The sequence below is a fragment of the Canis lupus genome, chromosome 16, assembly GCF_003254725.2.
Source record: "Canis lupus dingo isolate Sandy chromosome 16, ASM325472v2, whole genome shotgun sequence".
Lineage (NCBI taxonomy): Eukaryota > Metazoa > Chordata > Mammalia > Carnivora > Canidae > Canis > Canis lupus.
Window position 1 is genome coordinate 14,426,113 of NC_064258.1, and position 27,345 is coordinate 14,453,457.

General features: G+C 39.7%; 1 protein-coding gene across 1 annotated transcript in view; it reads right to left on the reverse strand.

Moving 5' to 3' along the window:
• DGKI (diacylglycerol kinase iota) overlaps positions 1-27,345 on the reverse strand; it is a 428,861-nt gene that overhangs the window by 255,079 nt on the left and 146,437 nt on the right. Inside the window, 1 exon segment of the mRNA XM_049094866.1 lies at positions 13,267-13,362. Coding sequence (XP_048950823.1) covers positions 13,267-13,362 — 96 coding nt within the window.

Genomic DNA, 27,345 nt, shown 5'->3' on the forward strand with positions numbered 1-27,345 from the left:
TGCAAATCATGGTTCCGACTCCACAGTGATAACTCACGTATTAGGCAATTAGGTACTGAGCTGAAGTGACAAAAACAAAACAGGAGTGGAGGCAGAGATGCACAAGTGTGTAAGTGATAAAGTAGACCCCTCTCCAGTCACCTGCGGGCCTCCACTAAAGCTTAACACAGATGTCTCCTACTTGGGCCCGTAGGTCTTCCAGTTGACGGTCTTCCAGACGGCCAAGGACGGCTTCCCTCCTACACCTTGACCAGCCTGCTGCTGGTGTATGCCGGCTGACTACACATACTACAGTGCACAGCGTGTTATGGTGCGGATTGCCTCTAAAGTCCTGCAATAAGCCTCACTTGATATGCTTTTCAAGCAGCACATTGTATCGTGTTGTAAAGAATGTGTATCTGAAGCAATGTGTGTGTGAAGTGTTTACATTTCTAGAGACCCGCTCTCCTGAGTAACCTCAGATAGGCCTATAAATCTAGAAGGTCACAAGAGCCACCTGAGCTCAGGCACAGAGGTGTTGCTTCCACAGCTTCTCTGGAGACACATAAAGAAGTGCCTTCTCCTGACTGTTTCGACACAAATAAAAGTCTTATATTTCCTCAACTGATGATGTTTATTTTTCATGTGAAGGGAAAGAAAACCCAAATCTTAGAGCAGAAAACTGTGGAAGGGAACAGACTGGGTGAGCTGAATATGAGAACTAAAACATCTTATGAAAACCTTTCCTCCTCCTGTAAAGCAGGCAATCTGGGCTCACCGGAGAAACCCTTAGGTAAAAACTAAATTGGTAGAAATTGTGTTGATTAGCAATGTCCACAATAGCCAAACTGTGGAAGGAGCCTCGGTGTCCATTAAAAGATGAATGGATAAAGAATCTGTGGTCTATGTATACAATGGACTATGCCATTAGAAACGACAAATACCCACCATTTGCTTCGATGTGGAGGGACCTGGAGGGTATTATGCTGAGTGAAGTAAGTCAATCGGAGAAGGACAAACATTATATGGTCTATATGGGGAATATAAAAATTAGTGAAAGGGAATAAAGGGAAAGGAGAGAAAATGAGTGAAAACATCAGTGAGGGTTACAAAATATGAGAGACACCTAACTCTGGGAAATGAACAAGGGGTAATGGAAGGGGAGGTGGGCGGGGGGTTGGGGTCACTGGATGATGGGCACTGAGGGGGGCACTTGGCGGGATGAGCACTGGGTGTTATGCTATATGTTGGCAAATTGAACTCCAATTAAAAAATTAAAAAATAAATAAAAATATTTACCCAAGAGAAAAAAAAAAGAAATTGAGTTGATTCAAAGATGAAATTATTGGTTGGTTATAAAGAGTGGCATCTTGTCTTATTTTTAACATTATATTAAGATTGGTAAAAGCTACGGTCAGAGTGGCACAGTATTCACTTTAAGTGTGGGGGCCAAGGGGGAGATATTTGCCTATATCTTAATAGCTCGCACTTACAATAAAATTTGTATCATATTCTTTAAGAGTGGTTAAAAGTGGCTAACGTTAGTGAATTCAAGGCATTTTTCTCTAGCGAAAAAAAAATTGATAGGTACTGATGGGTTGCAGTAGAAAGCTACATGTAGAAAATCTTAGGAGGAGTCCACATCGTGGAACTCAGTTGAGTTTAACTAGTACACACACTACTTTATACATCTATGCAGAATTTGGGTGCAGTTAAAGAGATAGGAAGCAAATATATGTTGCAGTTGTCACTTATGGAAAGTAAGGTGCGTGGTCTGATAAATCTGTGTAGGTCTGATGGAAAGGTATGTACACAGGGCTGCTCTGAGAGACTGCTGGGCTATGGGATGCTCAGCATGTGCACTCATGGACGGGTACAAGTTTGCTCTGCTGCTTACACATTCGTTCTGCCGCCTTCATGGTCCTGATGCATTAAAAAAAGGATTTCAGGACAAAAGAAAAAGGGATTTCAGCCTAATGAGCTAGAAGAAATCTTCAAAAATCCATAATTCTATTTCCCACTCTTGGTTGTCATTTTACCCAAGGATACTTGATATTTCCATAACTATTGTTATTGACAGCCTCTGTACTTTGTTGCTCTCATCTCTTGTTTTACCTTTTTCTCTTCTGCCTGTCTTTTCTCTTATTTCTTTTTCCCCATTCATTTCCTCTATGTTTCTCAGCTTAGGTGCCAGCAGGTCCTAGCTTATATGACCACAGCCAGTCAATGGCTTTGACTTTATTGTGTGCTATCTTTCTATTTTTGTTTCTTTCAAGATGACTTTGTGGCTGCTGCCTGTTGAATTTTTATACTCTTTTCAAGTGATCTCAGGTCAGAGTTGTTGTACATCTTACAGATTAAATGAAGTGTTACTATATGTGCAAAAAATGTATGTAAATAGGATTATAAGAAGACAGACACTAATAAGTAGATATTTGCACAATAACTCTACACACCCAAAGATGTACAATTATGAATTTCAAGGAAATAGATACAAGAATGGCTGGACATACTACAGAAGTCATAATAAAAATTAACAGGAAATGGTGTGCCTATGTTGTGTTAATGGCTCTCTCTAGTTCTGAGGTAGTTTGTCAAGTGTGTAGAGATCTGAGGTTCAGTATAAACTAGAGAACACCAAAGTCTGCCTTTCATTCCTTGTGGGTGTGATGGCACCACATACATTCCCTAACCTGCAGCATGATTCCTAACATGTTCTCATTATCAGTTTACATCATGGAAATAGAGGAATTTTGTTTGTTTGGGTTTCTTTTTAATTCACAGCTTGAGATTTCTAAAAAATAATTTAGATACACATGCTTTAATATGGAATACTGTACCTGCTTAAGAAGCCATATTGAGCTATGGTAAATAAGCTATTCTTTCATTGCCATTTCTTATATCCCAAGCTCTTGGTGACATAATTAAGAGAAAGTCTTCCAGCCAATCTAGCCCAGGGGGACCACTATTTCAGCCACAGTTCACCCAATGCTATATCCCCAGTTGGCACCATGGCTTTTACTCACATACACACACCTACCTATACCATCCTTCAGTGAGAACATCACTACCACTGACGGTATTTACCAGTATGGCTGGTAGTAGAATATATGCATTATGTGCACTGTCATCACAGCCCACTCCAGCCATGCAAGGCAGTACTTCACCCATTTTACAACAAAGGAGGTAAGACCCTATGAGATTGAACAACTCTCCCAAGATAGATTAGCTAGTGAAACCCAAGTCTTTCTGGCTCAAAGCTACATTTCTATTACAACTTACTATTTCCTTGTCATTTTACTAGTGAAAGATTAGGGGAACAAGACTAATGAAGATAAATACATTTGACATTGCTTCAGATGATCCATTCTCATGAGAGCCCCATGGGGATGGACTATAAGACAACCATAACATGACCACCTATGTCAAGAATGGTAAACACCCAGCCTCTATCCTCCATGAGAACCAAATAAAATGGGCTGCAATTGGCATGGCACAGGCTATACAGGGGTTTTAACCACAAGAGCCTGCTAAACAATGAATGTTGAACCCCCTGCTAAAGAGCCTGAGAAGTAAGGCAAGAATTCAAACATCCTGGATGCTAAGTATGATGATACTTAAATGGCAGGGTTCGATCTGGTGACAGGCATCCATGTGTGCATGTGTGTCTCAGTAATACCATCACTGAACTCATTCATTCCAGAAAATGGCAGGATAACTCCTGACTTTAGTCACTGCTCTCAGAACTAAGGATCCAGGACAGTAGAACACAGGAAACAGTCTCTGAGCTAAATGGAACTTGTATGTTCTAGGATGGAGATACAGGCAAGTAGGTAAGTGATTAAAAAAAAAAAAATTGAAAGTGATCCATGCTATATAAGATCAAGAGAATGGAGAAGGGCCACAGAGTTGAGCGACAGACTGTCAGCTGGGATCTCACTTCATGAGCTCCATCTTCTCTTTTATTCAGTGAGAGTAACGTGCTGATCATAAGGCCCTCCAAAGTTTGTACTCGGGCTTTGGCTCGGGATCAGTTTCTGACAACCCATTGCAGCCACTTCCACTGAAGGAGTAATGACTGTAGTGGAAGATTTTTACCATGTGTTCGTGACTTGCCATGCTGTTGATTGCTGTATATGCATGATCCCATTTAAGTTTCACAACAATGGTAAGAAGCAGGTATTGTGCACATTTTGAAGATGGGAAACTGAGGCTACATGATAACCAACATCACACAACCAGGAAATCCCAGAGCCTAGATTCAAAGCCAGGTCACCCTTTGATTCCACAGCCCACATGCCTCCTCAAATGAAGTCATCAAAGCAGGCTTTTCCATTTCCGTGTGTTTTTATGACACTACTTTCTAAAATCTCTATCTGCCTGGTCTATGAGATAGGGACCAAAAATAACAACAAGCTCCTAACAATTAGAAATCATGTCTACTTAGAGGCTGGTAGTAATTCTGGGGAACATCTGATACAAATAATGCTTCAGCCAAGACTGGGGCCTCTGAGCAACAAGACTATTGGTTGAATTCTATTTTCTGGGTCTCTGCACTGAGAACAGTGGAAAAAGCAAAAACATTTCTATATACCTGGGCATTGCCTAGCTGAGATACAAACCCTATGTTTAATTAGATGCAAATTATTTTTATTAAGTAACAGGACCATGCCAGTATGAAATAACAACAACTGCTCCACACAAACACATACCCACAAACACCGCCTCAATCTAAACTTATCATTGCAGAAGAGATGACAATTATTCTCAGAAGCCCAAACTCTTAACAATAAAATACATGCTCACGTGCGCTCTCTCTCTCTCACACACACACACGCGTGCGTGAGTGCACACTTGTCTTAATGAAAGTTTAGTACAAAGGCAAAATAACAGAAGATAAAGAACAGGTATGAAACTCTGTATGGTTATTTTCTCTGACATTCCTTCACCTTTAAATGGGAGGCAACTGCCTCGATGACCAGCCCAAAGGGTTCCTGTTATTGACCAACATTGACAAGTCCTAGGTAAATGCCATGATGTGAGCATTTCTAAGGTTTCCAGTGAATACTGGGATCCCACATGATGCCAGTAGCTGTTCTGTGGGAAAAATAATGGATTCATCATCCCTTCTCCCAAGGAAAAACTTAGAAAATCCTGCATACTTTATATCTTCTTAGAGCTTCATAACATACATTTGTATATCAAAGGTGTTCGGTGTTTGCTAAACTTATTTGGTCATAAGTCTGCTTTAATAAACAATGCACCGTATTTTTTATAGGAGTTTAGTGCTCTCCAGAACATGATTTGGTTTAAAAAAAAAAAAAAAAAACAGACTGTGCAAAAAGCCAATGATACTGTTGATCCATGGTCACTTAGGAGGGAAGAATCCTAAAGTTTCCTGGGCTCCATAGCACATCTCTGTCTCTGTTTCATGAAGTGGGCAGGAACAGTACGATATTCCCCTCAAGTGCATGGACAGCACTCTACACCAAATAATTACACTAATAACAACAATGATAGCTATAATAGTAACAATGGCTAATATTTACTGAGGGCCTGCCACATGCCAGATGCAGTTTGAAATGTGCACTTGGATGATCTCATGCAAATGCCCAACCATCTGGCCAGACACATATGGAGTACCATCACTTGCACCCACAGAACCACCTCACTCCCTTTCTCCACTCACGTCCACTGACCACAGGGTCAGGAGCAGAGAATCTTTCTATGCAAATGTTTTTCAAAACAATTTTTGTTGATGGCTCGGCTCTCCCTGAGTCATCTGGATTCATTAGCTCCTCAATATCCTAATGATGGGAGAGACCTCTGGCAGAGAGCAGAATTGGCAGCTCCCTGGAGATGGCATCTTCAAGGCTGGCACCCAAACAACAGAAAGTTGGCTTAGCCTCCTGGGCTTTATTGCCACACTCACAGTTCCCTGCGACAGCCCACACCCGACTCAGCCAAGCTGCCATCTGGGGGTATGGCCCGCCCATCAATCTGCCACGCTGGACAACTGGCATGTGAGGGATCAGCAGGCAAGCAGTCCTGATGCATTCTGAGGCTTGAGTCCAATGTTGGTGCTCTGTGGTATACACCTGCCAGACCTGAATGCACAGATGGGCAGAAAGGCCTCACCAATGTGTGCTGGACACTGCTTTGCCTCTTCACCCACAGAACAGAGATGCACATGAAGAGCATCTGCACTCACTGCTGTCTAGTGTGTCCATATTCTAGAGATGAAATAAACAGTGTGTGACCAGGTTCTGCATCTTTTTAAAAAAAATTTTTTTTTAAGCAACAAAAAGCTGAAAGTGTTGCTCAAATAGGGCAGGAAGCTACCGCACTTGTACTCTAACAAGTTTCTTCCAAGGATCCAGTGAAATGCCCAGCCTCCTTGTGAGCAGAGGCTGTGATATTGCAATGAGACTTCTGGTCTACCAATAAGGAGACACAGCCTAGGAGATGTTTTCCAGAATGGGTTACTTTAGTTTGCACACTCGTTTCCCTATCCATGACCTAGGAAGATTATGGATATTACACACATAGCAGTAAAATGACAGGTAAAAGTTTAAGTCTCAGTGTTGGGGTTAGCAGAAGAACCCCAAACGTAAAGTCTTCTTGAGAGCAAAGTCCAACTTGATGCCATTGAAATAGAAGTAGGGACAGGAGAAAACAAGAAAGGACATTAATGTTTGTCAAGTAATTTAATCTCTCTACCAATTTTTGAGAGGCAGATACAATCACTACTATTTTACAGAAGGACCTGGGGCTCAGAGAAGCTGGGCAGAGCTAGGATATTAATCCAGATCTGTTTGTCTCTAAATATGCATGGTTCCTCACTCTCCACATCCCACCCCACATCACATGGCCTCCCTAATGCAATTTGTTCATTTACTCAATAAAACTGTATTTGTTAAGCTTCCCAGCAACATTGGAAGACACTTTAGAATGAAGGTCGTGGGGGAGAGGGGTGGCCATTTTTGCTAAACTTTACCCACAGGGAAAAGATTAAAGCAAAACGTATAAACAAAACAATTACAAAAGGAAAATAGTACCCATTAGCCTACCCACAAAAACAAGGTGACATAAGCCCACTTAAAAATAGAAAAGATATCTGGAAACAGCACTCTGAAGTCTGACAGTTCCTTTTTTCTCTCACCCAACCTACACATTCTCACTCACCTAACGTCTAACTACTCTCTTCCCCGCGGTTCTCAGCTGCGGGTACCTCCCTGCCTGTCTGCTCACTTATGCAGAGAGCCACAAATGTCTCAATGAAATCTTCAATCAAGGCTGTTTGAAATATACCTCTGGGTGTATGCCCATCTATGAGTCTCGCGGAGGAACCCATGTGGCCAGATAAGTCACCATACAGGACAACTATGGTATTTGTTTCCCGGGGCTACCCTAATGAAGTATCACAAAGTGGGTAGCTTAAAAGAACAGAAATACATGAACTCACAGTTCTGGGCTAGATGTCTGAAATCAAGGTATCCACAGGGTTGATACCCTTCTGAGGACTCTGAGGGGCCATCTGTCCCATGCCTCTCTCCCAGTTTCTGATGACAGCCTGTGGTCTGTGGTGTTCCTGAGTTACAGCTCCATCACTCCAGTCTCTGCCTCCTTCTGGTGTATCTCTGTGCCCTTCTCTCCTTAGAAGTTCATTTGTCACACTGGAAGAGGCATCTTAACTAATCATGTCTACAATAATCCTATATACAAATAAGGTCATAATCTGAGGTCCTGGCGATTAGGAATTCAGCATCTTTTTTGTGATACACAATTCAAGCCACAACAGCCACTATACACCAGGCGCTGAGACCAGTCTCTTCATTGGGTCCTGACACTCTTTATGAAGTAAATGGTAGACTTCTCCACCTACATGTGACAGCAAGGAGTCATCTGTAGAGTTATTTTGTTTTTAACAGATTCACACCCAGTGCCACCCAACAGAGTGGTAGATCCAGGCTGGTACCAACCACTTTAAGAAACAAAATTAAGAAGTTTTTATAAGTTCACAGTGCTCATCCAGCACTAAGAACCACCGAGGCTGATCTTAGTGACCATAGTTTAAATCAGGAAGTGGAGGCAAAGTAGGTGAAATTTGTCCAGAGTTCACTCTACACAGATGGAACAGGTTTTCTTTTCTTTTTTTTTTTTTAAGATTTATTTATTTATGATAGACACAGAGAGAGAGAGACAGAGACAGAGACAGAGACAGAGACAGAGACACAGGCAGAAGGAGAAGCAGGCTCCATGCCGGAAGCCCGACACGGGACTCAATCCCGGGACTCCAGGATCGCGCCCTGGGCCAAAGGCAGATGCCAAACCGCTGAGCCACCCAGGGATCCCCAGAACAGGTTTTCAAATCCAGGTCAGGCTCACAGAACCCATTTCCTTCCTACTTCCCGCATTGCCTATCTCTGTCTCTCGTATAGAGGCAGGTTGAGGACCAGGACTACGGTTATTAGGTACCTCAACATAGCAATGTAGGCAAATGTCATTTCAGTGTAAAAATAGGTGTGCACTAGAATGTGCTCTATTGATTATTAATGGAGGCGTGAATTTCTTTAGAAGCAAATCTCTGGCTCAACATCTTTGTACATACGATAAACAAAGCCTGGGAATAGTTTCTCCAGAGTGCACCTACCGGACCGTGATAATGTCATTTCCAATTAACTGTCACTCTCAACACTGTCTGCAGTTTCGGGTACTGTACTCAGCCCATAAACTTTTACAGAATAATAAATGAATGAAGAAATGTCCTCCTCAATAAATAGCACCAAATGAGAGTGGTCCTAATTGGAATTTTATTTCAATTTTTCTCCCCCCATCATTGTGTTGGGAAACAGTGATCCTTCTGCTCCCATTTCATTACTGCTGCATCCCTTTCTCCTCTCTAGACCAGAAAAAGAAACAGTTACTAATTTGGGGACTGTTGCTGATTTAGGAACAACTTTAATTCCATTAAATTTCTGCTCACAGACATTCTATACTATTAAATGTTGCCACTAGAGAAATGCAGAAGATGAAGGATTTTAAAGGTCATTTGGTTCAGCCCCAAGGCTTTGGAGCAAACTCTCCTACAAATGTCTTAGTGTCCTATGATGTCACTGCCTTGCTTTCAATACCCTCCAATATCAGCCCCAAATATCAGTCCATATGGTAGCAGGAAGTCTTGGACTTGGTTTCAAATAGACTGTTGCAATGTCCCTGTAAGGTAGAGTGACTACCTCAGTGTCCCTGATGCAGTTCTGGTTTATAGTTAATGTTACAGCACCTTATAACCAGCAGCTTCTTTCACCCTCAAAGCTATCTTACGTTAGAAGATTTATTATATAGCCATGCTTCATAAGCACACAGACATTTATAACATGCACTCCAAGTTTCAGTTCAGAAGACATGAACACACACAGCCCCCATCTTTCCTTATTTCCATTCTTACCTAACACATGCCCTTTGGTATGCTCATGCATGTCTGATGATGACTCCTCCCTTGCTCAAAGCTTGTTCCTGTCTCTGAGTTTGCTAATGTTCCCTTCGTTCCTAAATGTTCCCCTGCCCCACTCCACTTACATAAATCTTACCCATCTTTCAAACCGTGCTCAAGCCCCACTGCCATGAAGCCGCCTCTGTCTACCTCAACCCACACTGATTTCTCCCTTCTCTTAACTTCTACCCATGACATTTGCTTTGCTAAAATAAGGTAAGGAGTGAAAGGCACATCTCTGGGAATGGACTCACTCCTCCTCCAAATGCTGTGCCTGTACACTGTTTAGAAGCCTCCAGGTAGTACCTGGTAATGGTAATTTGGTCTTTATCTCAACAGGTTGGCTATCTTCAAAGATGCTTCATTAAAAGAAAGGAGAATATAATGCATAATCCATTCGCACATGCTTTTTTCTTACAAAACTGTTGTTCAGCTAAGAAAGCTGCAAATAGAACATTTAAACTGGAGCCTCTCTTGAAGATTAACTTGCCTAACCTCTTAGCCAAGCATATGTGCACACCCCCACACCCCCTACCCCCACCACAGCATCCTTGAAAGATGGTCATCCATCTTGTTGGTAAACACATCATTTGAGCCCATCTCTCCAGATACCTTGGTCCTTTGCTGGACAGTTCTGGTTGTTAAAGTTCTTCCTTATAATAGAGTATTTCTCAAAGTTAAGTCTGTGGACCATCTGCACCATAGTTATTTGAGGTGCTTGCTAAAATCACAGATTCCCAAGTCCAACTCTGGCATATTGAATCAGCATTTGGAGCATTTGGAGCAAGGAGAGAAACAGTCATTGTTAACAGGTTTTCCAGGTGATGTTTATGAAACATGTAAGATTCACTGTTAGAGTCAGTGGATTCTACACCTATAATTTAGTTCTACTGTCCTAACTATGGAGAGCAAGACCCTTCCATTTTCTTTGAGGCATGTCTTCAAACACTGGAAGAGATCAGTTCTCTCTACTTCCCCTCATTCATATTCTTTTGCAATCCAGGTTATTTCACTCTTCTTTCTCCTACTACCTCTTCACACTCCTCTAGGTCTTTTCCTGCTTGCCAAAGTCCCCTTCCCCCACCAAATATGCCCAAATGAGAGAGAGCACTAGATTTGTAATGCTTTCACGACATACTGACAATTTCAGCAGTGCAGTTCACCCTCGGATGATGTAGGGGTTAAGGGTACTGACCTCCTGTGCAGTCAAAAACCCACACATAACTTTTGACTCCCCCAAACATAACTACTATAGCATGCTATTGGCCTGAGGCCTTACTGATAACATGAACAGTCAATTAACACATATTTTGTATGCTATGTTATATACTGTATGCTTATAATACAGTAAGTTATAGAAAACATTAAGAAAGCCATAAGGGAAAATACATTTGTATTACTATACTGTATTATTCAGAAATATTTCACATATAAGTGGATCTATATGGTTCAAACCCATGTTGCTCAAGAATTAACTGTATATCAATTTACACTTCTACCAGCTGACAATAAGAAGATCCATTTAGGCTTAAACTAACCAACAGGTATTACCATTTTGCAAATCTTTGCTTATTTAATGGGCACATGATGTTGACTCCTCACAATTGTTTTGAGTACCTTTAAAAATATTTTCCACATATATACTGGCATTTGGTAGCTCTTTTGTGAATTGTCTGCCTTTTCTGTTATTTTTTTGATTTTTAATTCATTGTGTCGATTGCTACAAGTAAATTCCTTCAATGCATTATCTCATGTAATGCTACAAACATTGCTCTCTTTACAGAAGAAACTGAGCCTTCAGGAGTCTATGATGAGGAAACACAGATCTTCTACTTCCTCACGGATTCATTCCTCTTTCATCATTTTTTTTTTTTTTTTTTTTGGAGGAGAGCTCTTCATCTTCCAGACACATTGTAAAGTGAGTTAATATTGCTGAGCATTAAAGATGAACTTTGGAGAAAGACTCAGAAGAGCACCAGGAATATTCACAACTCTGTTGTCTCCTACTTACACTTACGATTTCCCTTATTCTTTTTTATTTTTCCTGGTATAGAGATAATAGTGATCAAGTTATAATCAGTTGGTGGGTCACGATGCTACCCAAGGTGTAAGGTTTATCTACATATATATGCCAAGAGAGGTACTGACCCTAAATGACTACCAGAAGAGGATCAAAGTGAGTAATTTGGAAATGATGTAGAACTCCATAACAAATTAGAGTATCAGTAGAAATCGTTCAAAAGCAAGTGTTTGGAAGTAAAATTGTCTTTCATTTTTTTCCATTTTATATTATCTGATATTCCAAGACCAGTGTTTATGCAATTAACTAAGATCCTAATGTTAATTCATTATTTACAGCATTTCAGACCAAACAGCAGAGCATCTCTGGGTTTTTGGTTAATTTAATCAAATTTTATGCAATTATACTTTAATTAAAAATATGTATGCAGAAAGTTGAAACCCTAATATTTAAATCAATTGAATTTACAAGATTAAGAGAAATGAAAACAACTAAGTACAGATCTGAGTTGGAAGCACAATTAAAATAATTTCATCCTATACTCTCTTTTTCTAAGAAGGTAGCCAGTGCCCAAAGGACAGGAGTTCTCAAGATCACACAGTGAGTGGTAACAGTGAGATTCAAATTGAGACCCTCCCTATACAGCTGGGCCTGTCACTGATCTTTGTTCCTAACTTCACTTAAAGCAACCCTGGTCCTCTAAACTCTTATGAAATCTCCCAAACAAAACCTAGAAACCAGTCGTCAAAACAGCTAACTCAGTTTTTAAAGTCTTGTTCCACAGGCTTTGCAATTCTAGGCAGCCTGATAAAAGTCCTTGAGGGCTATATTCTTCTAAAAGCTGTAGTGAAAACTCAATTTCTTCCTTATTAGTCATTAGTAGAAACATATTCATTTGTAATTCCAAAGTCCTGCATTTTGCCCCCAATTTTTCTTTCATGTAATAAACATAATGAAAAAGAAAAAGAAATGTATTATATGTCATTTATGAGGCCCGTTTCCCCAAATAAGAAGGAACCCCTTTTTTTTTTAAATTTCTTCCTTACTCTTCTAGGGTTCCCATTACTCTCTTTCCAAATCGATAATTTTGAATTACATAAAATTTAAGTTCACTTTCTTAATACAATTTTAGTTCCTCACAACTTAATGCCTGGCAACCATGCTCTTTTCACAGAACATAAAGACAATCTTGACATTTATACTGATGGTTCTAAATAGGGATATGAAGCAAGTTTTAAAAAGCATGGGCTATTTCAATGTATTTGTTAATTGTCCAGTTTCTAGAATTTTATCCTCCACAACTTGATCTGAATTCAGGCATATGGCAGAGATATTGTGGGTTCAGTTTTGGACCACGGCAATAAAGTATCACAATAAAGTGAGTCAAATGAATCTTCTGGCTTCCCAATGCATAAGAAAGTTATGATTTACACTATTCTATAGTCTATTAAATGTGCAATGCCATTAAGTCTAAAAAAAAAGTACCTACCTTAAAAAATACTTCATTGTTACAAATGCTAACCATTATCTCCGCTTTCAGTCAGTCATAATCCCTGATCACAGACGACCATAACAAATAATGAGCCAAGCCCTAAAGCCATTAAAACCGACCCCTTGAAAGCCACATTAACTGTCAACCGTCTCACAAGGTACAGGCTCTCTCAAACCTCTCCTTGGAGATTCAGGCATGGTGGCCTCTGTGCTGCTGGAAGACTCAACTTGGTGGCCCTCCCAGGGGAAGGTGAGAGCCCAGAGGTCCGAGGAGCACACTCACTGCAAATCTGACTTGGCAGTTCTCTTCTCCCAGGTAGCATAAGTCTCCTGAGACATTGGTCTCCAGCCACAGGTGCTCTCCGTTCACAGCATTCTCCTGGAAGGAAAAGATCCACCTGAGTTCAGTTTTCTTTTCAGGCATCAAGGGGGGAGATCTCAAATTTAGATTCTGGATGCAAGAAAATAAGCGCAGCCCTGGAGATATGGTTGGTGTTAGTCCTATCAAAATTCTAGAAACAGAATAGATATTTGGGAAAACTTTGTCTGAGCCATAACTAAAACAGACATTAGGCCTATAAAAGCTTTATCCACAGATGCCGTCATCTGTGAAACATATTTTAAATAAAGGAAGAAAAATCCCTCACATTGCTCAATGGAAGGCCATATTTATCCAGGCCCAACACTGCACAGCCCACAACAGTTGAGACCAAAATCCTATTAAAAGGTGCCTTTACTTAGTAAATTAGCTAAGAAGAAGGATAGTGGTATTAGAGTACTTTAAAGACTATTTGAAGCCATATGTATTATCAGTAATGGGTAAATTATATTCTAAAGCAGAGGCCTCTCAAAACTTACTTTAAGTCACTGTGTACTCAAAGCATAATGAATTTCTACTCATTCACACTTTTCCTACTTCAGTACATCTTTTACCCATATAGTTCTACATTCCTCAAACGGAGTGATTTCCCTGCTCCTACATAGTCACATCTGATGGCAAACAGAGGTGCTGTGATGGGTGACATAAGTACAATAATCTGATGTTCAGGAACACATACTGTTTCATTGGGATGGGTGGGGGGAGTATAATACTTTAAAACAGGATAATGAATAGGATGCCACCTTCCTTCTGGCACACTACCTCAGAAACATTGTGGATTTATGTATTAATTGTGAATTTTGCTCATTTGCTTGAAAAGGACTCAGCTACTAAGGAAGGCACTGTATTGGGTTAACCACAAAGAGAGGAAGTTTACTGATTTTAAAAGAAAATTGCTCTTGTTTTTATCTCATTCATCAGGGGGGCATGCAATCACTCTTCCATGGGGGATGTTATAGACTGAATTGTGAATCCCCCCCCCCCTAAAATTCATATGTGAAGCCCTACTCCTCAGTATTTGAGGATGAAGCCTTTGAGAGTTAATTAGGTCATGAAGGTGGAGCCCTCATGATTGGGATTAGTGCCTTGATAAGAGACACACAAGAGGGCTTTCTCTCCATGCATACACGGAGGAAAGGTATCTGAAGACAGAGTGAGACAGCAGCCATCTACAAGCCAGGACATGGGTTCTTATCAGAAACCGAATATACCTGTGCCTTGATCTTGCACTTCCCAGCCTCCAGAACTGTGAGAAACAAATTCCTATTGTTTAAGCCACTTATGGCATTTTTGTTAAATGACTTCAGTAAGGAGCTTTACAAAATAACCAAGTAACTTAGAAGTCCATCTCACATGAGTCACCTTTATAATAACAGACTCCAGAAATGCCCGCCTGACTGCCCTCTGAATCCCAAAGCTCAACATGAAGTAGCAGAAACATATACTGAAGAGAAGCTGAAAAACATACAAAGTGCCATCATCTCTTAAAATAAATGTATTTCTTAAGATTCCAGTACAAAACCTTTCTTTTCAGAGCCCATAGGCTCAAATGATTTTCAGGCAAGAATAAGCGTAGGTTACACAGACTTCACAATCTGAGATAGATGACACCAACTCTTAGAAGAGTGAAGGTGAGGGGCAAGAGAAATTCATGAGTTCTATAGATATTGAAGGATCAGGAACAACACAAGGCGGGAGGAGCAGGCCCTGCATATCTCAGAATGCCTCAAAACTCTTCCAAAAAAGAAAGCAATGCTAATGAGAATCACCACCCTTCATGTCAAAGGGTGACTGACCGTCTTTCCACTAGAAATTTTTCTTCTCTGTTGGTCATTTTTCCCTGTAGAAAGTCATGTTCATGTTCTTTATGAAAGTCAATGGGAAAATGGGGTTCACTTCACAGTCCACCTTACAGAAAAGCAACAGAAGCAAGACAAGAACACCCTAGAAATTTTCAGATAGGGATGGATGAATATCCATTTTCACTTAAATATGTGAAAGGCCTGTTTTTGTTAGGTATCCTAAAGAAATTGGTCCCCAAAGTCTAAAACAGCCTATTATTGGGAACTTAATATCCAACTTTTTTATTGCCATTTATAGAATAAAATATTTTTTTCATTCTGTTGTTCTTTAATTCATTCAATAAACATTTATTCCAGACCACTGGTGCCAGGCACTGGGTTAGTGTGGCAACCCACGGCATAAAACCTACCAGAGAACATGAAAACAAAACACATAATTACAGCATCAAATATTAGGGAAGCCAAAAGAGCAAAAATCCCGCCAGCAATTTAAAAAAATGGAGAGTAAAATGTTGCCGTGGGTCAAATGGTCCAAAACCACTGATAGTAAATACCAAACTAGGCCAGAAATTAACTCCTGGGAGGTCAAGTAAGGGAAGCAGGAGCAGTCAAGACTTGGGGACTCAGATTTGCAAGCACTCCACTAACTCACCAGGCTGGTAGGCTTCACCTGGGCCAGGGGCTATTTGCCCCCTGCATACTACATACCACCTACAAGCGCTCAGATCCTTGCTGATAAACCTTGACTCAGATTCAGGCATAGCAGAGCTGCTAGGTCCAGCTAACCTCATTCTGAAGAGGAAATCTGGTCAGAAAGACTGTCCTTTGTAGGGAAAGAGAGAAAAAAAAAAGACAAGAGGTTTCCTGCCACAGTGGCTCTCAAATGTGACTGCTCATTAAAATGAACTGGTGAGTTTTTAAGAATACCTGGGCACCATCTCCAGAGAGTCTATTTTAACTAATGTAAGGTGAAACCTGGACATCATGAATTTTCAAAGTTCTGAAAGGATTAGTGTGCAGAGAGCCTGAGATCCCCTAATCTAGCAAACCCTACCCTACCCATTCAAGTTAATAGATTCTGGAACTTGTCTATGACTGACATATTAAATTTGATACTTTTCTGTCCTTGTACAGTCACCAGAAAAGGTAAGAGAGGAGGAGAGATGAGGAGGTATAAGGTAGCCAAGAGAGATTTTAAGGAAAGAGACAGGAAACCATAGATACATAGTGAGAAGGTTCAAAGTTAACAAGATAGATCCTGGGAATAAGAGAAAAGTCTTCAATGCACAAACCTTTAAAGAAGCAACAGAGTAAATTAAATCCGTTTATACACTTACTTAGTAATCTTACTTTAGGAATGTACCCTAAGGAAATAATCCTAACAGAAGAAAAAAACTATTTACATCAAGAAGCTTATTTCTACCTTGTCTAATAAAAAATTGGAATTATCATAAATGCCCAGTAGAGAAGAATGTTTGATAGAATAATACATGAAATGGAATATTTTTAAAAAGATTTTATTTATTTATTATGAGAGAGAGAGAGGCAGAGACACAGGCAGAGGGAGAAGCAGGCTCCATGCAGGGAGCCCGACATGGGACTCAATCCCAGGACTCCAGGATCCCATCCTGAGCTGAAGGCAGCACTAAACTGCTGAGCCACTGAGGCTGCCCATGAAATGGAATATTATAAAGTCATCAAGAAGTACAATTATGAAGATTGGCCATATGGAAAACTATATGATGTAAAGTCAAATAAAAATAAAATTCGAGATTACCTGTATATTATGATCACAACTTTGAATATAAATAAGAGCTGGAGAAATTATATTTGTAGTTTGATTTCTGGACCCATACATCCCTGTTAGTTACTTCTACTTGTTGTTCTCCTTTCCTGGAAAAGTTCAAGAATGAGTTTTCCTTATTTGCTACCTTTACTTCCTTTGGCTCCATTATTTCTTGAACCCAACTCCATCAGGCATTCTTCCTTCTCATTCCGCTGTAACTATTTTTGTCAACATCATCAATGACTTTACAGGGCTAAATCCAATGGCCAATTCTTGATCTTTATCTTAACCAACAGCTTTTGATACAGATGATTCCTTCTTTTAGGGACACTTGCTTCCTGGAAACACTATACTCCTTTTGTTTTTGTGGCACCTCATTGGCCACTCCATCACAATCTTCTTTCCTGGACCTTTCCTATAATTCCAAACTCTAAACATTAGAATGTTCCACAGCTCATTCTCAGATCTTTCCTCTATCCACATCCAGTCCTTAGGTTACTGCATTTAGTTCTCCTGGCTGTAGATTCCATCAATTAATTATTGCCTCCCCCATTAAACCTTCTCTTTGAACTTCAGATTCATTAAACAAACAAATAAAAAACCCTGCTCTCTCAGTATGTCCACTTGAAACAAAAAGCACCCAAAATTTTACTCTCAAAACTCAGCTTGTGATATACTCCTTAAATCTGCTCATACTCCAATCTTCTCCCTAGATTTTCAGCAAATGGCATTTCCTTTCTTATAGCCACAAATATTTGCTAAAAACTTTGGGGTCATTCTAGATCTCTCTTTCCCACTCCTCCCATCCGCTAATCTTATTGACTCCAGTTTCAAACTGGGCATGAAACTCAATTACTTACCACTTCAACTGTCACCACCTGATCTTCCATAATCTTTGGCTTAGAATGTCCCAATAGCCCCCCAACCGGTGTCCCTGCTTCAGTACTGCCTCCCCATGGTCTGTTCTCCACAGAACAATGAAAGTAATTGCTTTAAAATGTAAATCTGAGCAAGTTACTGATCTCCTCAAAACTCTTCAAAGGTGGTCCATGAACTTAAATTGAGTGCAAAGTTTTTACTATCTAGACCCTGGTTGCCTCCCTCACTTTCTGTTTCTCTGCAACTTCATTTTCTGTCCTGGTTACCTCATCTTCTATCATACTACATCTGAGTCATTGACTTGCAGTCACACTGGTCTCCTTGCTGTTTCTCAAACAGGCTAAGGAAGCTCTCACATCAGGTCCTTTGAATTGGCTGTTTCCTTGACTAAAAATTCTTTACACAAGATACCTACATTGTGCCTTACTCATTTTTGTTTAGGTCTTTGTGAAATCTCCCTACATCCCTATTCACTGCAAATGCTGTTTATTATATCCAAATTGTTTACTCTTCTCCATTTTGATTCTATATGATTAATTTCTATTTACTTTCTGGTCATCAGATCAAGTGTTACTCCCTCCAAGAAGCCATCACTGACCCCAAAGCTTAAGTCTTAAGTCAAGTTACTTTGTTAGTTTCTCTCATCAAACCATGTTCTCTTCCCAAAATTATCTCCATTGGTAATTATCTATTCATTGGCATAATTATGTGATTAATGTTCCCTCATATACTAGATTCTAAACTCCACTAGAACATTGAATGTCCACTTCACTTAGTTCCTGGAAAATAGTAGATGACAAATAAATTTTGAGAATTGAAAAGATGAAAGACTAAGAATCAATAAATAAATGAATGAATGGTCATTTTGTTACATGGAACTCCAAAGGGGTAGAAAGGGATAAATATTTTTAGCTGTCCATTAGTTTAGAGTCATTAACTGTGAGAAGTAAATATAAGTACCCAATAGAAACATGACAGTATTCTAAATCACAAACAGAAGAAAATCTTTTTTTAAAAAAAAATCATGCAAAATAATGACGAAGCATATCTTTTACTAGACTACATTTCTCCCATGCCTCATTCTTTTCTTGTGCATCTATCTTGTCTGATGCCTAATAAAGTACATTTATAGTAACCTTACCCAAAGAGAAATCTGGACTTTGTCCTCAGCTCTAGGAAGGTCATCTCCCTAAGTGCTTGGAAAGTCCTACCTGATAAGAGTGTTATGTTTACCTTGGGACATGGAACTATGCCAGGTAGTCTAAGAGAATCATGATTTATGGTGGGGCTTGGAGCCATATATCAGCTCACCCTTCAGAGGGGCTAGAGATTACATTCCGCCATGAAGAAACCCAACCATATCTACATGATCAAGCTGCAACTACTACTCAAGGCACCAAGATTCAGATCAATTGGCAATATGCCATATGTACTGTCACACATGGTTGCTGGGAGAGGTTAGCACTGTCCACAGAGCCATTGGAAGAGGATAACTCAAAGCTCCACCTTGGCACTCTCCTGGACTCTGCACCATGTACCTCTTCCCTTGGTGGATTTGAATCTGCATCTTTCACTATAATAAGCCATAAACGTGAGTGTAACAGCTTTCAGTAAATTCTGTGAGTCCTTCTAGTGACTCATCAAACATTTTGAGTATGGTGCTAGGGAGTCCCAAGCCCTCAATTGATGTCAGAAGTGAAGGTGGTCTTGGGGACTCCTGAATTCTGCATAAAGATATCCAGCTGGGGGTTGCATTCACACAAGAATAGAACAGACAAATGAACCATTGTGGCTCTCTTCTTACATTTCTGATGAATCCTTCTCTAGATCAATATCAATAAACATGAGACAGATTTTCCACCGACTAGCTATATGACCCTGGGCCTCTCTAACTATCCTAAATCTCAGTTTACTCACCAATAATAATTGTACTTCACTCACAAAATCATAGTGATATTTAAATGTGAAAATGCATAATGTTCAATGTTTTGCACCCAATAAGAAGTTAATAGGTGTTCAATATAGTTTCTATTATTTTTGCTGTGGTTACCCTTGCAAAACTGAATAAAGAAAATTCATGTAAAATGGAGTCAGGACCTTAAAAAATAAACAATACAATGCAATACAATACAATACAATACAATACAATGGAGTCAGGAGGGAACGCCTGGGTGCTCAGTGGTTGAGCATCTGCCTTCGGCTCAGGGTGTGATCCCGGGATCCGGGATTGAGTCCCACATCAGGTTCCTTGTGGGGAGCCTGCTTCTCCCTCTGCCTATGTCTCTGCTTCTCTCTCTGTGCCTCTCATAAATAAATAAAATCTTTTTAAAAATAAATAAAATAAAATGGAGTCAGGAGATCAGATGAGGGAGCTGACACACTCTACCTCTTGTCATTAATTACAGACTCCCAACTTACCAGAAGAGACTTATCTTGCATTTGCAACAAGGAGAAGCCTACTTTACTACTCCAGCAGGAGGAAAGAATTTCTCCTCCCCTGCAACAGGCTCAGCCAATAAGAAAATACCACAACTCAGCCAATGAGAAATCATCACCTCTCTGGACTCTGGCGCAATTCCTCTGCTAGTTCTAAATAAATCCAGTTTGCTGGTAAAATAACTGGCAGTTTTCTTTTAAGGTAGACACTCTCCAGTTTTCCTTCCCTTCTAACCCATAGATGTTGGTATTATTCAAGTTTCTTTCCTTGGACTTTGTAGCCAAGACTACTAGTGATTCACTAAAATAATTTTTTCCTTCTTCCTGGACATATAGCTAGATTTCATTACCCAGCCTCCCTTCCAACTACTTGTGGCCATGTGACCAAGATCCAGCCAATGGAACATAAGCATGAGTAGACATGCACTGTTTTCAGAGTTGGCCAATTGAAACCTCCCACATGCTTTCTTCCACGCTCTTTTCCCACACCAGATACTTGAAAAGTCAACCTTTGGGATGATTTCAGAAGCCATCTGGTTAGGATATAAGATCAACTGCCTGGAGCATTGAATAACAATGTGGAATAGGACCTACTTCCCGCCTAACTTACTTGAAACAGTCCTGGTTTGTTGTATGAAAGAGAAATATACTTCTCCTCCATGGTAATTATATATTTTGAATATTTTATTTATTGCAGCCTCTTCTACACCAACTAATATAGGCCTCATATTTTTGTCTGGATTTCCTTTCATTATCTATGTCTACCCCCAAGTTACTTACTGAAGAACATGTCTAAACTGAGTCCTGATTTCTTCTGCTCTGAACTCAAATTCTGACATTCTCTTTGATATTTTACAATGCTGCAAAATTAATTCCTTTAGAACAGAACTATGATTAAGTCTCTGTCTTGCTCAGGATGCTTAAACAATGCCCTATTATTTATAAAATGAAATCCAAATTTAATCTCACATACTAGACCTTCCATTAATGGCACCAATTTGTCTATCTTTAACCTTCCTTGTATGCATCTTTGTACATTTTCCTCCTTCATCTCTCTTTTCTAAATATAGCCATATCTTCCTTCTTTTGTGCAATGTTTTTGGTTTATTCCATTCTCCCCACCCAGGAACCTTTTTCTCTCTCCTGTACACATCTACCTTGAACTATCATCTCAAACAATACATAACTGAGAATATCTATCTGTGCTAGACAGAAAAAATAGTTCTCCCACTTTTAAATGAAGATAACATTTCTTCTGTATTTGTGAGCACTGAGACAAGTCTCTATAGATACACATATGTTTATATACATCCATCTGTATAAAGACAGATCTAGCTACCTAAGAGTAGAGACCCATCTAGGTATGGATTTATAGATACAGATATGAGTCCTTGCTCTCAAGTTCTACTGAAGTCCTAGTAATGGTTATAGGTAAGAAGATATGTGTGTGTATTGGTGGGGAAGAGTTTGAATAACACAGAGTGAACTGACACTAGAAGCAAATAGTCTACACAAAAGGAAGACACTTGCTCACAAAAATGTTTTGAAACAGTAAGGAAGTTATAAAGATGTATCTCATGTAAATGTCCTTACAAACTCAGAAAAGAAAAGGAAATCTCAACTGTCTCTCCCTGAAAATTTTCATGATAATAGTAGGTAGAATTTGTCTCAGATGGTTTGGCTCTGTGCTTCCCAATAAGTATATGGCTACTGAGAATTTGATATATGGTTAACTCTAACTGAGATGTCCTGTCAATGTAACATTCACAGCAGACTTTGAATACTCAGCGTGAAGAAAAGGATGCAAACCACTTCACTGATAGTTTTTATACTGATTACATGTTGAGATAGTAATATTTTTTATATATTTGGCTGAACAAAATATGGTCCTAACGTTAAAATTACCTATTTATTTTTACTTTTAAAAAATGTGGCTACCAGAAAATTTAGAAATACTTTTTGGTTCACCTGTATTTCTATTGGGCAGTGTTAGTTTAGATAATCACTTGCTTAGAGGCAGAAGTTCAGACCCAGACACTTCTCAATGACCTGTGAAACTGTGGGATTCTATGATAACTCCCAGCAGCCAGTGTGACATAATTTAAAATTCTTAAAATTGGAGGAAATAAAGGATTATGAGGGTTCTGGAAATCATGCTAGATCTGTCCCACTATTAACACAGCTGACCAGGACCAGGACCTTCACTGATTTATAGTTGGTTAGCTCCTCCTGACCTCTCAAGCATCAGGTACAATGATTAACCTGACTAAACAGTTTTTGAAATGGGGATGGGAGTGGAGAAAATGTTGAGGTGAGAGTCACTATTGGGGACAACACCCAAACCTGAAGGTACAAGAGCTAAAGCCTAAAAGCACAGGTTTGTCAGGACCTGCCATCTGAAATAAGACTGAAATGAGAACATGCGCACACACATACCCATACACACCTGCCTCCTCCTGTTTCTTCATTCAAGGTTTCTAAAGATAAGATGACCTAGTTTCATAACCCAGTTTAAACCAATCCTGCGTGAAGATTCTGTTTCCCTAATCTTGTTCCTGAACCAAGTGGTGAGGTGGTGTATAATTGTGTTTTGTTTCTACCTGCCTAGGAGAATGCAGTTATTTTCTTAGCATTGTCAACTAGAGGCAAGAAAATATGGTCTGGACTTAGAGTCTGGCTTTGTTTGTGTTGATCCTATTTTCCATAACCCTCACGATTGGAGGAAATTTTCCAAGGAGGGAGGGAAAAATGAACTGAAATTAAAATCGACATTAAAACCAACATGCCCTTTAAGAAAGATCTGGATGACTTTTTCACCATTGCTTTGAAAGTTGTTTTAGGCAGTGTAATGGGCAAAAACAAATTATAAAACAGTGGAGACAGAGTAAGACCCACCTCCTATGCTCCCTGCTATAATACTAAAAAGAGGGGAAAAAATATCTAAGTATGAATTAAGTCTCCATCATAGAATGAAGCATATGACATTTAAGAGAAGACACACATTATCTATATAACAGACATACTTCTACAGGGGCTAAATCACTCTAAACCGGAACCTTGGATTCCAGCCCAGGAGATGAGAATTTTTTTTCCTTTTTGAGTATTACTCCCTTTCTGGCAACTTAGCTTGTTTTCCCAAAAACTGGTTTGGTCAACATGCATGATATGGTGTCCATGGAAGCAGCCCCTACAGGTTGTCACCATAAGGGTGTGGGGTGGTAAGTTGGGAGGAATGAGATCAGACCACTGTTGTACTCCAAGACTTAATTAAATGTGTCATACTAGGAAAGAGATTTTTAAAGAGTTACTTGGTATTCAAATAGCATAAACCCATTTCTTTTTTCAAAAGAAGCTTTGGACTCTTGTCTACCAATCCTTTCAGGAACTGGAGATAATCTGAATGCTGGTCAACTCCCACTGAAATGTCCACTTCTCACCAATTGAATAGAAAAGCTGCCCAAATCAGTTTGTCCCCTGATCTCAGCAGCCAAATAGCGGGTAGGCCTATGATCCCATGCTCTCCATTGTGAAGAAGAAAAACTGGGCAAAAAACTTGGTCCCTCCCTTCAAGGAGCCTGAAATCGACCTGAGGACCTGGACTAAGAAAGCAACTAAAAACCACTATTTTGGTTCTAAGGTTTCTAAGACAGTGCACCATGGGTAGAGGTATTGTGAGGAAACAAAGCAAAAAGTGAATAAGATAAACAGAATTAGGCCAGTTGAAAAGATGAGTATGACTTGGCACAAAGCAAGAGAGGAAATCTCTATAGGAAATAGCAATTTCCACATGTGTCTACTGTTGTCAATAGAAGGCTCAGGCACCATACTGAAGACTGATTTGGCTACTCCCCACACATCAACATGCAGGGTTCTATCCCTGACATGCATGGAGGGGCAGGTTTTTGCTCAGGGAGCAGGAGAGAATGTTCATGAAGAGTCACCAAGAAAATGAGATCATATGAGAGACACAATCTGATAAGTCCTAATAACCATTTGAGTAAATCATAGCAAGAGGGAAGTTTTGGGACTTTGAGGAACAGCTAAAAATAAGAGAGAGATAATATATATCACTAAGTAGGTAAATGAGAATATGAAAATGAGAATATGAATACTTTAAGGAAATTATTAAGTTTACATACCCAACACATCAAACCGATTCCTACAACAGGATACACCTGGCCAAAGTACACAGGTGCCTACAGTCTAGGCTCACCAAATCAGTGCACCCCTGTAGTCAGGTTGCTCCTTAAAGCCCTTTGCACAAAGATATTTATGGAAACCATTGTGCCCCTTCTAAAGGCTTTGGCACAAAGTCAAAACAGGACCCCTTTGGGATTCTACAATAAGTAGAAATGTAGGGACTAAGTTTTTAATTCATCCTGATTCGTCTTGCAACTTCAGATGTACCACGAACAGCTTTTTGTATCTGTTTTTCCACTGGTGAAATGCAGAGAGGGGAGGTGACTTAAGTCAGGGGCTCAGAGTCCTACCTATAAGCCTTTGAGATGACCTCATCCCCCTAAGGCCACCCCCTCATTTGGGAAACATAAAAGGCTCCAAGCCAAATCAGAGATCAGTAAATAGTAAAAGTGAGTAAGTGAATTTTGATCATTTCAATGCCGTTAGTCCAGAGAATAGGCTGATAGAAGGGGCATAGGTGGTCGTGCTGCTTTTCCACAGGGAGCCAGGCAGGGGGTGAGATGAGGGAATGACAGAGACAAGTCACGCCCATGGCCTGAGCTCACACTTTAAGCAGAACAAAGAAAATCCTGGTTCAGCAATGTGAACAAACCAGCAAACTAAGGTGACATAAATCAAATTAGTGAAAAGCACATTTGTTAGGAAAAGCCAAAAATTTTGAAGCAAGGGCAAGTCTTAGAAAAAAAAAAAAGCTTTAAAATGTTTTTTAACCATCTTCTTCTTCCTCTCTTCTGAGAAAAATGTTTTATAATGATCATAATAAGGAATCAATCATAAATAAGGAATTGTAGTGTTGGTCACTGTTTGGCTTTAGTTCGCTAACAGCAGTATCAGCCCACAGTTAATTTTTTTTCAGTCATATCTTTATAGCTCCTTACACGTCAGAACTTCAAATATGCCCTCAGATGGAGTGTCTTCAGAGGAGGCTTTCAGTGCTCCCTCCATTGTTAAACATCTCCAAAGTGTTTCCTGCCATGCCATCGTTTCACCGGGGCGCCATGACAGGGCGCCCACAATCAAAGGAGAGGGAGGAAGAAAGAGCTTAGCTCTTACTTGCTCTTCTCCTGCTATGTAGTGCAGCCTCCCACCACTAGCCCAAAATACCATTTTGATGAGATATTAGAGTGCATACATCTCTACAGGAATCAGAAAATAATACCTTCTTGCTAAGCGTCAGCTCAAGCAGGACACTTCTTTTTAAAAGTATTTTCTGATAACTATTTCCACCATCAAATAGAGATGGAACATCCTTCCTGGCACTCCATGACTCTGGGCTTCTCTATTCTAGGTGTCACCACCCTATATTCTTGCTACTGATTTTTGTATGCTGACTGTTTCCTGAGCTTCTCAGAGGCAGAAATCCCATCTTCCTCATTTTAGAATCCCAAGGAACCAACACAGGCTCTAGCACAAAGCAGGGACTCAAATATGTGATGAATTACTGAATTCATCAACATATTATTTCTGATTAAATAAATATGCACAGTTGACAAAGAACTTTCACCCTTACTGCCATATTTGATCCTAATAACACTCAAGAAGTCCCCTTTAGGGAGGTGCTACAATTGTCCCCATCTATAGATGAGGACACTCAGACAAAGAAATCAAGTAACTTGACTAACATCACCCAAGAAGCAAAAGGATTTAATGACTTTTTCTATGTCAGTGATTTAAACTATCCTTCATTAGAATCCTACCTCTCAAATAGGGTCCTACTATTTGGGGGTCAGAGGGTTATTTAGGCATCATAAACACTAAATTCACTGGTTTGGGTCCCTGATTCCCAACATTCGCACTATTGGATCAAGGATGATGCTCTTTGATCTTATTTATCTGCTTATTTACCCATGTAACTCTTTTTAATTATATAAACACTGGTATAAATATACTCCATTATGGTTTAAGAGTTTATTAAGTCACTGTCCCAGAATATAGGGAAACTCCAGGAAAGGAGCATTCATCCTAAGCACCAATCCAGCACATGCAGGTGCTATCGAAGCATTCTCACGACCCTATCACGGAAGAAGCTGCATCTCAGTTAAGTCCAGTCTTCTTCTAGGTAGGCAGCGTACATTGGCATGAGTCCAGAATGTAAAATAAGAATGTCAGTAAGCGTGTGCTTGGGAAAGAGGAAGAATTGTTTTAATATAAAAGGACATTAAGTCATGACAGATGGGCTAAAAATATATATTTTAATTAAAAAACCTCTTTTCCTTTCCCCCACCCTGCCCTGCAATGCTCTTTAATATGGGATAACATGAATTATCCCCACTGTTCAACGCAACTACAAATGCTAAACAAGAATCACCATCAAGATCAAACTGGCAAAATTTTTAGGGCAGTCCTCCTCTACCTTCATGCTGTTCCCTACATTCATTCCTTCAAGGAAGGGACAAAGCCTTTCAGTCCACAGTTATAGATGTCTTTGACCAAGAACGTGATTCACTGAAGACCCTCAATAAATGTATTCTAATTAATTTAAGAACTTCAGAATGCAATCTTCAGCTCAAGTTAATAGCTTTTGTGTATGTGTTTTGGTTAAAATTGTTACTATACTCAAACCACTGATACCAGACCCATCTACCTTTGTGTTAAGGGCAGAAGTATATCATACAGGAGGGCATGAAGTACCTAAAATGTAAAATGAAATCATCTTGTATCAGGGAAAACAAAAACAAGAAAACAAGCACCTAAAAGGAAAAGAAGGCAGTTTGAGCTGAGGAAATTAAGCTTAGATGCCATGATGTTGCTAAGAGTAAGCTCTATTCATCATCAAGTTGGCAAGAACCAATAAAGTATGTGCACAGAGATACTTTTTATCTCACAGCTGCAAACCCAGGCAGTAGTGCCTCAAATAATTCATGAAGTTTTTATTTTAGT